General features: G+C 35.0%; 1 protein-coding gene across 3 annotated transcripts; it reads left to right on the top strand.

Annotated features, from left to right (window-relative positions):
* The first annotated feature begins 8,026 nt into the window (after positions 1–8,026).
* LOC126708918 (RNA polymerase sigma factor sigC) lies at positions 8,027–13,617 on the top strand. 3 transcript variants are annotated; one of them, XM_050408921.1, is made up of 7 exons: positions 8,027–8,291; positions 10,124–10,287; positions 10,462–11,010; positions 11,098–11,328; positions 11,911–12,051; positions 12,156–12,356; positions 13,115–13,617. In XM_050408921.1, exons 1-7 carry the CDS (start codon positions 8,198–8,200, stop codon positions 13,394–13,396), a joined length of 1,662 nt encoding a protein of 553 aa, XP_050264878.1. In that variant the 5' UTR covers positions 8,027–8,197; the 3' UTR covers positions 13,397–13,617. The 3 variants fall into 3 exon arrangements, with proteins under 3 accessions (XP_050264878.1, XP_050264877.1, XP_050264879.1); XM_050408920.1 differs by having other exon boundaries at positions 10,405–11,010; XM_050408922.1 differs by lacking the exon at positions 8,027–8,291 and having other exon boundaries at positions 10,139–10,287; positions 10,391–11,010.
* Positions 13,618–14,572: the final 955 nt, after the last annotated feature.

The following is a 14,572-nucleotide window of genomic DNA, read 5'->3' as shown; positions in this document are numbered from 1 at the left end:
GTCTTCCTTTGTCCTTTTCTATCTTAGTACTTATCCTATTCCATGGAATGGTCCGGAATGTCACTCTAGATGGCAGGTCGTTCCCTTTGTCCTTGGCCTTACTTGGCTGAGGAGGAGTTCTTCCTTGAACTGGGCTAACATATACATCGATATGGGCTCCCTAGTTCGTTTTGTAAATGCCACCCCCACAAGTAACATTTTGAAAGTTTAAGATATAATATATTCCAAAATTTTAAGGTTGAAATGAAAGTTAATAAAACTAAATTCTCCTTTTTTAAGAAAACAAATGTTTGGTATGAATCTTCCTCTTTAATAGTTATATTATGAACAATCTTTCATAAGATATAAATAAAAAATAAATAAATAAATAAAAAAACATTAATATTGTTCTACAACATTCATCAAATTCCATTGAAAAGGAGGGAGCAAGTTAGGAAGAACAATAGTTTGACTTTGGCGCATTAGGTGGGTTGTAGCATCTTCCCATCTACAACGCCATTCTACAAAGAAAACTTCTACGCTAATTAGAAATTTCAAAGTTTCTAGAAAGTTATTCCTCCTAACTTTTATTTATTTCTTGGAGAAGTATGCAAATTATTCCGGGTCGCTTTCAAGGTACACGTCTTCTTAACATATTTTATTAGTAGTTAGTTAAACGGTCAACCGACCTATCAGGATTGCTGTCATTAACTTATTTATTCATTGTTGTTGTTGTTGTTTTTTTTTTTTTTTTTTTAAACAAGATAAAATTTTACTCTAGCCTAATTTAAGTGTATATGCATGTGAAGTTCTCTCCTATAGACTTGAACTCTGACTCTCGCCCCCCACACTTCACAAGCACTTATACTTGTGAAGCATTTATACTTCTTTATTCATTGTTATTAATATTACTCTTGGAGACATTGACTTAAAAGAATTTATTTGAGGATTTGGTTTTCCCCTAATAATTTTTTAAATGGACATTTCCTGTTATTTTAAATAAATATACAATAAAAAGTGATAGTGAGTTTTAATCTCCACCTTTTTATTTAATTAGTGGGTGATGTGACAGTTTCTTGTTAAAACAAAATGAAATCCTAATTTAAAAAGTACTAGAAAAAAAAAAAGGAAGCAAAACTCTTTATTTGAATGCATAATTTTCAAGTTTGATGGTTAATGTGTTCTAAATAAAAAGGGATAATTACAGATTACCCACCTGTGGTTTAGCCTGAATTTAACTTACCCTACCCATGGTTTCATTTTTAACACTTTACCCACTTGTGTTTCCCTTCGTTACTACTCTGTAACCCACCTCCCTTTCAAACGTTACTCTAACACATTTTTTATCAAAAATAAAACCCAAAACAGATCAAACACTCCTCTCTCTCCCAAAACACACTCCCATCCACGTGTACAAATTTCAGCATTTTAAGCTTAGAGAGAAAGAGCTCACAGATCACAATAAACACAAAACAAATGTTTCCACCGTGGGTATGGATTTGGTTTAGAATGAAGAGTGAGGGGGGAAGGAGGCGAAGCTTAAGGTCATGGGCTCAATGTATATCAGAGAAAGTAGAGAGGGTTTAAGAGAGAAATCGTTGGCCATGGAGATCAGTGGACGAAAATGGCAGCTCCGAAAGTTTCGTGACCAATCTGCTCCATGATTGAATCATTAGCCATGCGAGACTCCATCCGAAATCGAATCTATTCCTTCAAAAAAGCGATCTTATATTTCCTTAGCTTTCACACCATTTTCACAAAAACAAAAACGGAGAACCTTTTGGGGAAGGATGGCAATTTTGCCCCGTCCCGCTTTGACTCGCCCGCTTTGACTCGCCCCACCCCACCCTACCCCGTGCGGGTTTTTCCCGCCCCGCAAAGGTGGTGGGGCGGGGATGGGGCAATATTTTGTCCCCACACCCCGGGGCGGGGATGTGTTTAGTATTTTTATCCCCGCCCCGCCCCATACTAATAAGGACTATAATTGTAAATTTAGTAAACCCTAAATCACTAATATTTAAAGTGAAACACAATAGTAAAAAACATGAGATAAAATATTTTTTATTCTAAAACCCTACTGCTATTGCCGCCCTCTGACCCATCCCTCTTCTTTATAGTCTATATGTGTTTTTCAAGTTTCAAGCCAGACTCCACTCCAAGTCCAAGACGTTGCTTTTTAGGTTCATCTCATTCACTATCTTCCTTTTGTTTTAGTGTTTCTTAAATCAGTTTTTTTCAATTTAAATTTTGGTTCTTTTTTTCTATCTAAAATTGGTATTTTTGTTTATAACTATTGGAGAAGCACAGTTGGAAGGAAAAAAGGTTGGTCACATAGTGCTTCCAGTAGGCAGTAGGTTTGTTTCTTATCATATTCCAATTGTTTCAAAAAAAAAATTTTGGCACATTGTTTCATGCTTCTAGTAGGCAGTAGGTTCGGGCACACATGGATTTCATTATGTATTAGGCAGTTTGAAGCTAGATGTGATTCATTATATGTTCGGCCCCACACTTGCTATTAGGCAGTTTTGAATTATGTGGTTACGTATTAGACTATTTAAATACTTGGTTTATTTAAATGCTTGGATTTTAAAACATTTTGCTTTGTTGTGATTTATATTATTGTAGCAAAAATTTTATTTATATATATAAAACTGTATTAGGGGCGGGGCGGGGCCCCAAGAGGTGGGGATGGGGTAAGGTAGTTTGCCCCGCACCTCGGGGTGGGACGGGGATGGGGAAGGGCAACAACCATATGGGGCGGGGACGAAGATCCCATCCTCCTGCCCCGCCCCGCCCCATTGCCATCCCTACTTTTGGGAAATAGGGCCTGTGGTTGGATCAACTTGGTTTGATATTGAAATGGTGGCCATGTTAGTGAAGTAGTAGATTAGGAGTTTGGGAAACAGATCAACATGTGATCTGGAGTTTGGTTACTAAAGGTCCGAGATCTCGCTTTTGGTGGGTTGCATTGTGGCGGATTTGGTGATTCCGTGGGTTCTGGGTTGTTGTTTAGTTTTGAAATTTTCACTTTGCTTATTTTCATGTTTTGTGAGTTGTGGGAGCCGGATAATCAATAAATTATTAAAATCGTGTTAACTGGGCCTGTGGCCCATCTGAGGACGTAAAACCGCTCAAGGAGGCCCATATCAGGTCATAAAGGTAACCAAATGAAACGGAGAGTAGATATCACGTGAGGTGAGTTCAGTATTCGTCCGAGGACAAAATCTTTCTCGGTAATATGAGTCCGAGGACGACCTGAACGCCACATTGTTGCAAACACACCTCAGAGCTACATTACCACTGAAGGTGGGACATATGACCAAGGATAAGAAAGAAAAGGTAAATAAATATCTTTAATAATAGCTGTCTTCGCATTAATTGCCTCCCAACCAACTCTCTAGCCGCATTAATGTAGATGTGATGTCTGAACAGTGATGGGGCAGCCTTACAGCTGCTGGTTGGAGGTTCTAGGAGGTGTTGGATGGGACAAGAAGTGATCCCCCGAACCCAATTTACACGTGTGTGGTGAAGATGACACCAAGAGGGCAGTATATAACATGGAAGAACGCATTGAGAAAAGGATCGGAACTTCTAAACAAAGAGGACTTAGAAGTAAACCTTATGAAATAAATAACTGAACTTGTTTCAAGGAGAAATTGATCGTTATATCTGTGCTAATCCATCTATAAACGTGATGTTTAATCGTTTTTCTTTTGGAGTTAACCTAGTTCTTTGACATCCACGCTCTACAAATTTATTGTTTGGGCCTTTAACGTTCGAACCCAATACCAATTTGGGATCGATACAAATTGAGTCCTTACATGAGTATACAAATGTGTGTTTTGTTACTACTTTTTTTTTTTTTTTTTTTTTTGTTTTTTACTTTTGTTTTGAGAAGTTCCACATGCTTACTAAATGGGTTTTTTTTTAGAACTTAACACGCACACCCAAATGGGTTTTTGAAAGCACAACCTTGACTGGTCAGAGAAAAAAATGTTATTTGAAGCTAATATGAAGTAAGAATCATTAATTTATTTTACAAATACACCGCCCACACGTGTTTAAGATTTCATGTTTTTTGTCTTTGTGAATTAAAGTAATGTAGATCTTTCCCTCTCTTTCTTTTCAAATTTTGTTGTTATTTTGTTTGTTGATGACATTGTTGTTATTGGAAACTGGAAAGTTATAATATGTTTTGTTCTTTGGTCAATAAATAATGAAATTAAGGTTGGAGTAATTGCAACATGGCTCAATGTTCTTGAGTTTTTACTCAGTAGCAAGTAGGGACTGTACTAAGCAATCTGGATTAAAGTTATATTAAGAGGAGCGATTTTTGGGTTATTGTTGTGGTTCAAGAATCACAATATTGCTCACATGTAACCAGTTGGGTTCCATTTGCTTGATTTGATTTGTATTAGTTTTCTGGGTATATGTTATTCATGTTTGTGAATTGTGAAAAAACTATACCATATTTTAATCTTGTTTTTCTTTTATTTTTATTTTTTCTTGTTTTGGGAGGAGAGAGACATAAAATGGGTGTAAAAAGACTTATTTACCCCTCTTTTTTAATAGACGTGGGTAACAGAGACTAAGGGGATGTTTGGATGAAAAAAAATGATCACTCATCACTGAAATATCATTACTCAATAACTCATCACTTATCACTGAAAATACCCCAACTTCCTAAGGTGGCATGTTTGACACTTGTTTCCAACTTCTGATAACTTAAAAAATTTTACTTTTTGTAGGACTCACTACCTGAGCACCATGTCAGGCTCCGGTTAGCATACCCACGTAACACACTAACACCAAAGCCATTTCATTTAATTTTTCCCTTCAGCCCCAAAATTTCCCCTTTAGCCCTGTTTATCCCAAAAACCTCAACGAACCCATCAAAGGAAATCCACCTCACCTAGCGCTGATCTTCACCGTCCCAAATTTTTATTTTTTTCGAGCTGATCTTGATTGAATTCAAGTGGGTCTGATCTTGATTGAATTAAACTTAGATTTCTAAGTTTAATTTTTGTGGGTTTTGTTAGTTTTTGTTTGGTGCTGAATCTTCATCCTTTACCCCAGTCACACCAACCAATCCAATGACGTCGTCCAACCCAAACTCGGCCACTGCTCAGACCGGCGATGACATGGAGAAGAAAGGTGTGAAGGGGAGCCACCTATAAGTGTCACCCACCTACGTTGGACGATCTCACCATGTTTGTCGCCCACTTGCGTTCGATGATCTCACTGTGCTCGGGGTTATGGTCAAGGTCTCGTAGTGGTCATCATCAGTCTGAGCTATGGCTGCCTTTGGTTTGGATGATCTCGTTGTCTTGGTAGGCGTGATTGGAGGTGAATGATGAAGAACAAAGAAGGCAGATTGGAGAAGAAAGGTGAGAGAGATGCTTTTGCTCTGTTGCTTTTTCGTGTGAAGGGGAGGGCACTGTGCTTAGCCATGGGGTTGTGTTGGTGTGGGAAAATGACTGAATTGGATTTGACAGTCTCTGCCGTGGGCCCTTGTGTTTAGACATGGCAAAATGGGTCAGAAAATTCTAACCCGATCCGACCTGACCTGAAAAATACCCGATCCGAACCCGATTTTTTTTACCTGAAGCAAAAACGGGTTGACCCGTGACCCGACCCGTGTTTTGTGCGGGTCAACCCAACCCGACCCGAACCCGAACTATTTTTAAAATTTTTTTTTGTTGGGTAAAAAAAATAGTGAAATTAAGACAATATTGGTTTAATTGTTTATTGTGAGCTTTAAGGAAACAATTGATACATTTACATAACTGCATGCAAATTAATTGAAAAATAAATGGTTGAGCATTCTGTAATGAGTAAAGATTTTTAGATATCAAATAGCAAAGTACATGTTAAGATAATTTGGTTACAGTAAAGTTAAAAACAGATTTAAAATTGTAGATATGTGTGAGACACATTCACAAGTGTGAAAATAGTAAAGCCAAAGTATAAAATTAGCATAAATTATGAATGCTTAGATCTATTTTTTAACAATTTATGTTCAAAATAAACGGCTTTTCAAAATGAATTATGATATTTTCTAGAGTGTATGCTGCTTAACAATGATATGATCTTCATAAAAGAGACTAGGTATAAATAAGTAAGCAATCAAACTTTAATGTATATCTCAAATTGAAATAGAGTGTCAACCACAATTGATAATAGATTATAAAATTAATTTTTAAAATTGTAACTTTCTTATATGTTTTTATTCTTTATCAAATGAGTTATCCAATAAGTCATTTGTAATTTTATTTTTTGGAATGTTGATATTGTGTAAAAATAAAACTTGTATATTTGTTTTACTTATCTTTGTGTTGTTTTGTTTTAGATAGCAATGCTAGGATTTGTATAATTTTAAAATTATTGAATAAATATTAATAAGTTTAACTGAGTTTATTCTTGATATAAGTAGTGAATTCAAAATAATGCATTTTACATCAAGTAATATGTTGCATAACTATCCAAATGGCAAATACATATTATTTTCTTTATAAAAAAAATAAAAAATAAAAAATTTCATGTGAAAAATACGGGTCAACCCGACCCAACCCGGCCTGCAACCCGATTGACCCGAACCCGATTTCAACCCACTTAAAATGACCCGTGACCCGTTTGACCCGACCCGAACCGCCCGTTTTGCCATGTCTACTTGTGTTGTGATGAAAATTACCAAAATGCCACCGTTACTCAAATTTCAAAATTAAAAAGACCTAAAACTTGTTTTCAGTTTCCATAACTCATTACTCAATTTGGTGAGAATTGAGTGATGGAAACAAAACTTGAAAACAAATCTAGACAAGCTTTCTCTCCATGGGTCCCACCATTTTTGAGTGATGAGTGATGGAAACACCAAAATCCAAACAGCCCCTAAACGAAAATAACCTCAGGTGAGTAAAATGTTAAAAATGAAACTACAGATGGGTAAGTTAAATTCGGGCTAAACCACAGGTAGGTAATTTGTAATTATCCCAAATAAGAACTACTTTTCTTGGCCTTTTAGCTAAGATCGGCCTTTTAGCTAAAATCAAGTGCTCTTAAAAAAAATGGTTTGATTGTTAATGATTTGTAGGTCGTGCCTTTACTCAAATCTATGAGTTATCCTCAATTGCAAGGTTAGAGCATTTGTATCAGCTCTTGCAAATTTTTTTTTATATATATTTTGTTTGGTATATTTTTTATAAGAACTTATTTTTTCTAATCTACATACTCACTGTTCAATACAAGTTACATTAAATTATCTATTTTACTTACATTTTGTTAAAATATCAATTTTTTCTGATTAAAATTTTTTTGTCTTCACATACAACAATCCTCATTCATTCTCTTCATTCATCATCAAAATGTGTAAACAAAGAATAAAAAATTAAATGTAAAATGAATAGTATTAATATAAATTTACATGGTTCTATAAAAATTATGTATTTTTACAAATTTTTACATAGCTATAGGTGAAGTTTGGGTTTGATTAGAATGTTGGGCTTTTTCTAATTATACAAGTACTCTGTTGGATACCTATTTAAAGGCTGGGCTGACAAAAATTGTACTGTACCCCCTAAGAAGAAAGGCTTCAATATGGGCTAAAAATAAGGCCTACCAAAGGATCGAGTCGCCAAGGCACTGTGTATAATGGGCTTCAATATGTATTAGACTGAGCTTTATCTGAATTGTGAACTCAAGTTGGGCTAACGAAAGTCCAAATTTAGTTTAGGCTTAGCTTGGGTCGAGGTTTGCCGACGGTACGTAGTTTACATTCACAACCAACGAAGAAAGATAAGATACATCGTTTTAGAACTCTAGAATCTAGATTCTAGATAGATATTTTCTGTCTATGGCGGCCAACGGAAAACAAAAACAGAAGTCATTGTTTAACATAGATATTTTTGTGTGATGGCACGTGAGGTTTTTTTTTTTTTTTTTTTTTTTGGGATGGCACGTGAGGTTTTCTTTTCTTTTTATAATATTCTTTTTTTTTTTTTTTGCTGAATTTCTTTTTATAATATTCATACACATAATAATAAGAACCAGCAAATTATTGGCCAACCCAATTGTTTGTTTTTGAACTGGTGGTAGAGAGTGAAACCAAAGTACACCAACATATCCACTTTTTAGTCCGGCTTGTGTGTCATGAATTTGATGATGAACTCCATCAAGAGTTAATGGGCACAGTTTCTCTTCCATTTTGGTTCCCACAAACACAATGGGTTTCGGTTTCAGGCTAAATCTCAAGTGGGGTTTTCCTATTCAGTCTCATTCCCTCACCAATTCACCCTCCAGACTTTCCTCATCTTATGGTGAGTTTTTTATTGGCTCAAAAAAAAAAAAAAAAAGTTTAGTTTTTGAATAATGCACAACTTTAGTGCTTTAAATTAGATACATATCTGCCCCATCATAATTTTGAAATACATATTTGAGCCCAACAAAGTATCAATAGTAAAGTGCAGAAATTGACTTTGCAAGCTGACCAAATTAAAAGAGTATTTATGGGGATTGAATTTTAGAGTTTGCTCTGGGAACTGGTTCTAATAGCTTGTTTTTATAGATATTAGACATGACTTTTGAAGTTTGTACTCAGCACTTTACGGAAATGTAGAAGGCTAAGCAATTTGAAGAGCTATGCAATTGTCCACAAGAAAATATATTAAGGAATAAGGACTTGTTAGAGTGAAATATAGTTGACCAGGATACAGTTTAATATGAGATACTATGCGATTTGAATTAGTTTCCATTCAGAAAGGCTTTTTTTTTTTTTTTTTTCAAAAATTTATGTGCTAATAGTTGTCATTTCTGGTATGAGAGTTTCAATGTTGTTGTTATTATTATTATTTTTTTAATTTTTAATTTTATAAGTATTTTCAACGATTTGTTTAATTGTCTTTTTATTTATTACCAAGATGTTTCCTTTGACTTGACAATTTCTTTTGAGTTGGGAAGTTGCCACTAAAATCCTCGAAAGTTAGCATGCAATCATATTAGGAAGTTATTTTCATTGAAATTTTCCAAACATGGTGTAAGTTCAATATTGCTTTATAATTTCAGCACATTTATTATGATTACATCTCACAGTTACTTACTAGAACAATTGCACTAATTAATTGTTTGGAAGATAAGATGTTCTCGGGCTATAAGTTTAAGCTTGTCAAGTTGGTTTAAATCAGTGAAGAACTTAAACTCTCTTTGTGGATCTTTGTCATGCTCAATTGAATCAGCTAGTGACCCTATTGAATCTAGACATGCTTCAATTAGCTTCCTAAATCAACTGATTTTAGATTAATTATATCTATTACTTTCTTTGCCCCTTCCTAACTTGTGATGTAACAATTTGATATAAATACTACATTATATGATACTTTTTTTTTTGGATAATTTGATAACTACAATGGGGGAGGGGGGATTTGAATCCTGGATGTCTTTATTGGAAACGCCAGAAGGTCCAATTAGTTGAGCTACAATGCTCTTGGCTACATAATATGATACTAAGCTTGAGTTGCTGAGATAAGTTTATCCCGTTTACTTTCTAATTGAGCTGAATTCTCAAACTCTTTTTCTTCCAGTTCAATAAGAATACATTGGTGAGGATTTAAGTTTATAACTATGCTTGGCAATTTAGCTAGATAAAAAATGATAAGAAGTGACATGGTGGGAATAGAAGAGATAAGAAGAGAGGTGGTCAGAAGTGAGAACTGAAGTATAACCTTTCTTTTCCTGTTTGGATGTTCCCTATGCAGAATGGGAGTAAAATGTATTCTTTACCTATTTTGGTTGTCTCTATTATTATTATTTTAATTAGTTGGGGTTATTCATGGTACTGAAGAAAACAATAGTAAAATGTTCACTCACTTCCTAGCTCCCAGCACTTCTAGCCACTTTTCTGGCGAGAGAGTAGAAAGTGGACCCAGGTGAAGTTTAGTCCTTTCACTTTTATCCGCTTATTTCTCACTAAATATCCAAATTGGAAGTTTTACTCATTTTAATCTACTTCTCTGCTTATCCATTCACTTTCCACCACTCCAAACATGGTATTCATGGCTATTAATTCTGCATTTACAGTGTTCATTTGCCTGTATTATGTTTATATAGTTTTAGTTATATCATACTTTTTACTTATGTATACAAAATGATACAGTTAGAGGCAAGGAGGCTTCTCTCAACTTGACAAGGCAGTCTTTTGTGTCTGTTATTTCTGAGGAGAGTGAGACATTTTATAAAGATCCTCTGAAAGCAGACACTTGTTCAGCTGCAGCTCCACTCTTCACGGAGAATAATTTCTCAGAAATGGAGGACATGAAGGTTTGTCATTGCATTAAGTTTTCATGGGCAAGCTGCATGTAATAATATCTCAAGGACACTTATTATATTGCGATATTCTTCCCCATTTGAAATCTTATTGTAGGTCTTATCTTTCAGAAAAACATTAGGAAGAGGTCATACAGTAGTCTACGTAACATGATTGATGATACCCAGGTACCTGTTGAAGAGGACAAATTTACTTCCTGCACAAGCTTACAAGGGAGCAAGGAAGCAAATTTTAATTTGTTAATGGAAAATCTTCACGTTTTAGAGGAAACTTTTGTTGATTCGGACGTGCTAAGGTTGGAAAGAGATATTCTGCAGCAACTAGGAAGGCTTGGAGCTATAAACTTATTCAATACCTGTCTATCAAGAACGGTTCAAATCTCAAATCTATTGGATTTGTCTGACATACCTACTGATTATACAGAGCACGAGAAGAAAAGCAAAACAGACGAGAATGCAGAAGATGAGATGAAAGGCAAAACAGATGATTGCATAGGTAAAGTTGTTGTTCGCTCCAGGAAAAAGAGGGAAAGAAAATCAAGAGGAAAAAAAACATTGGAAAATGCCTGTGAAACTTCTCTTCTGTTATTGCCTTCAAAAACCATTCAGCAACGTTTTGGACAGCCTAATGTTTCATCTGTAAAAAGGGCATCAAGTTCTAGAAGTAGAAGGCTTAAGATTTCTAGGAATGAGGCTGAAATGTCAACAGGGGTTAAGGTAGCATTAATCTTCTAGGCCTTGGAATGAAATTTTTCTGTTCATGTTTCAAAAACTTCCTTAACAGCTATATCCACATCGTTACAGGTGGTTGCAAACTTGGAGAGAATCAGAAGAACTTTGGAAGAGGAAACTGGGCGAGTAGCCACCATAAGTTGCTGGGCAGAAGCAGCTGGACTTGATGAAAAGGTGCTGCAGCAGAATTTGCATTTTGGTTGGTATTGCAGGGATGAGATTATAAGGAGTACTCGCTCCTTAGTTCTATACCTTGCAAGAAACTATAGAGGCCTGGGAATAGCCTTGGAAGATTTAATTCAGGTTTGTCAGACAAATTTTTCATTTATATACTACTTTTTTTGTTTATGATTTGAAGGTTCGCAACGAAAAAACTGGTATATAGGTTGTGTGAGACGCTATACTTGTCTGGTCATTGGTAAGAATTCATCTATATTTACCTTAGGGTGTTATGCTTTTTTGTCAAGAAGCTTATGGCTACTACTTCTTCCCATTGCTGTTTTACTATCAAAGACCCTTATGCATTAGATAAGATAAGGAAAAACAAGTCAGTATAATAAATTCAAATAAGATAAATATGCAGACTGTGTCCTTGAGTCTTGATTTTTGGTAGTTCACGTGTCTCACATCTCATGCCTGCATCAAAACATGACCCTCATGTTTGCACCCGCATTGTTAAATCATAAAATTCCAAGTTGCAGCTTTCTTTCATGCTGAGATTGATAAATGCATGAAACTGCCAAAAGGAGGAGAAGAAGAATAAAAGTTTATTTATGTGCATGCATGCATGTATATTATTATATAATATGTATCGGCATATCACTCTCATTTTCCTAATTTCTTGCTTGCGAAGATTTATAAGTTCACTTCTGTTTTATTTTACAGGCTGGAAATCTGGGAGTGCTCCAAGGTGCTGAAAGGTTTGATCATACTAGGGGTTACCGATTTTCAACCTATGTCCAGTACTGGATAAGGAAATCAATGTCAAGAATGGTAGCACAGCATGCTAGGGGAATTCAAATTCCTGTATGTTTCTATATTCTTCGAGATGTTGTTTAAATGTAAAAATGTCTTGTTTGTGACATCCAGAGGTTGATCCAAATGTTTTCCTTTTTTATTTTGGTTTATAGTACGCATTGTGCAGTGCAATAAATCAGATACAGAAAGCTAAAACAGCCCTTAACAGTGGCCACAAGAAATACCCAGATGATGATGAAATTGCAAAGCACACAGGTCTTTCTTTGGCTAAAATTAGATCGGCTAGCAAATGCTTAAGAGTTGTGGGTTCAATTGATCAGAAGATGGGACATTGCATCAATATAAAATATATGGTATGACTAAAATCCGTTCTTGCTCCCTTTATCACATGCATTCATCTCATCCATACTGGCAAGTCAAAGTCTTGTTATAAATTAAGATTTGTGTAACACATTTTGTTTTTGGCTATGGTCACCTAGTACTTCTGGTAGATGGCAGCAAAAATTAGTTATGCTTCTTGTCGTTACTGTTGCCTAGTAATTCTACATTGTATAATAATGTCACAGTGGAAACCATTTTTATAGTTGTAGAAAAGCACATTTTCAATTCACTCAGTGGGCACAACATATTCAATAGAACAAGCCTAGTTTTCTTGTGAAACTCTACCAGCCAATAGAGTAACCTAAAGGATCCTGATCATAAACCCTCTTGTGAGGGTAAGGGTTTTTTTTTTTTTTTTTGGGGTGTGTGTGTATGTGTTCTAAAATAGTGCCGATTGGATCACAAGGCCATTGGTGTTGTTTTTCTGCACTTGCATAGTCATATTTCTTACACAATCTGAAATAAGTGTTTGTGGGATTGTTTTCCATAAAAAAACTAGCATTTTTTTAAAGGGGGAAGGGAGATTTTGCTTCATAATGTAGTAAAATAAAAATTTCCTCCAGTGAAGCAGGTTTAGGAGAAGGGTGAGCCTACTTTTATGATAGCATCATTGACTAAAAACGCTATATGAGGTGGCCATTTTCATTTGAAATTCAGACTCACAGTAACATTTCAAATCTTGTCGAGATTATTTTGTTAACTAGAAGTGTGTTTTGAAAATCTGATGCAGGAACTTACACCTGATATGTCGGTAAAGAGCCCGGAAGAAACTGTCATGAGGCAACACATGATAAAAGACATTCATGATCTTTTGAGAGGCTTGGATTCAAGAGAGAGGCAAGCGTTGTTCCTACGGTATGGTCTTAAGGACAATCAGCCTAAATCACTTGAGGAATCTGGGAGGCTTCTTTGTGTGACCAAGGAGTGGATGCGGAAAATTGAAAAGAAGGCTCTAACAAAGCTAAGGGATGAAGATATCTGCAGAAATTTAAGCCATTATTTGGATTTGTAGTTTCAGCTCAGAAGCTCCAATATTGTCTGCCTTTTAAGTTGAGCTTGGAGTTAATTTTCAACTTTCTTAGGCTAGATGAATTGTTATAGAAACCCAATAGAGCTAGGGTCCTGACGAGATCTAAAACTGCACACAAATTATGAGTGGATTTTGTGAGTTCTCAACCCAGGAATGTGCACATCATCATTCCATGATGATCCATGAATGCATTTTTCCATCAAGTTTTTTTTTTTCTCTTTTTCTTTTGTGTGTGTTATATTTGAAGGTGCACATGTTCCACACTTTCACTAGTTAAGCATTGGATAATCTCACCTGGAACCCTTTTATAAAAGAAGAAAAGAAAAAAAAAATTGATTTGAGTTTTTTTAATCAATTATTTGAGCTGAGTTAGACTCGTTGACACCATTCTATCTTTTATATTTATATATTGCAAAGAACATACCGATTCTTTTATTTTTGTTTCCTTGGATTCACAAATTCCCTTCACGAAGGAAGTGCTAGTTAAACAAAATAAACATTGTTTTCTTAAAAGTTTATTAGAGAATGAAATGGAATGGAATAAATGGACCATAAAACAATTGGTGGATGGGAAAAGTATATGGGTATATTGTGTTTTGGAGGTTTTTATATATATATTTTAGAAATCATTGGAATATGTAATTTTAGGTTTACATTATTCAAATTCTATTCCTGTTTTATCATGATAGTGATAATATTTTACTTCCATTTCATTAAATTAATAAGTCATTCCTCGAATCTTGAAGGAATTAGGAATGTTTAGGGTTTGTTTGGATACCGTTTATTTGTTAAAAACTGAAAATTTATTACTGAAAACACTGTAGCAAAATAATTTTTAAATATGAATAGTGCTGTGTGGAACCCAGCAAAATATATAATCTACATTTAAAGTGGAGTTGGCTGACAAGTGCACAGTTACTGTGGGACCTAGCTTTTAAATGTCAAACACAAACGTGCTGAGGGAAACACTTTCCAAACGGTCATTTAGAATCAAATGAATTTGAATGGATATTTAATATTTTCCTGAACCATTTTATTCATTTTCATTGATCCTTCAAACATGGAATATTTCATTTTCCTCCCCCAATCTGGTTGCAACTTGCAAGCATCTATTATTTAATATGACATGTAATGAGTTTATGGTTTAACTTTTTTAAA

The sequence above is a fragment of the Quercus robur genome, chromosome 12 (genome assembly GCF_932294415.1).
Source record: "Quercus robur chromosome 12, dhQueRobu3.1, whole genome shotgun sequence".
In the NCBI taxonomy this organism is placed as follows: Eukaryota; Viridiplantae; Streptophyta; class Magnoliopsida; order Fagales; family Fagaceae; genus Quercus; species Quercus robur.
Note: the sequence above shows the minus strand (reverse complement) of the source record. Positions and strands in the feature narration are given on the sequence as shown.

Excerpts from the sequence above, each read along its gene's own strand:
- LOC126708918 (XM_050408920.1), top strand. The coding sequence starts at position 8,198 with ATGGGTTTCGGTTTCAGGCTAAATCTCAAGTGGGGTTTTCCTATTCAG. Across the intron at positions 10,288-10,404 it reads CAGAAATGGAGGACATGAAG|AAAAACATTAGGAAGAGGTC; the intron begins GTTTGTCATTGC and ends CTTATCTTTCAG. Across the intron at positions 12,357-13,114 it reads GCATCAATATAAAATATATG|GAACTTACACCTGATATGTC; the intron begins GTATGACTAAAA and ends AATCTGATGCAG.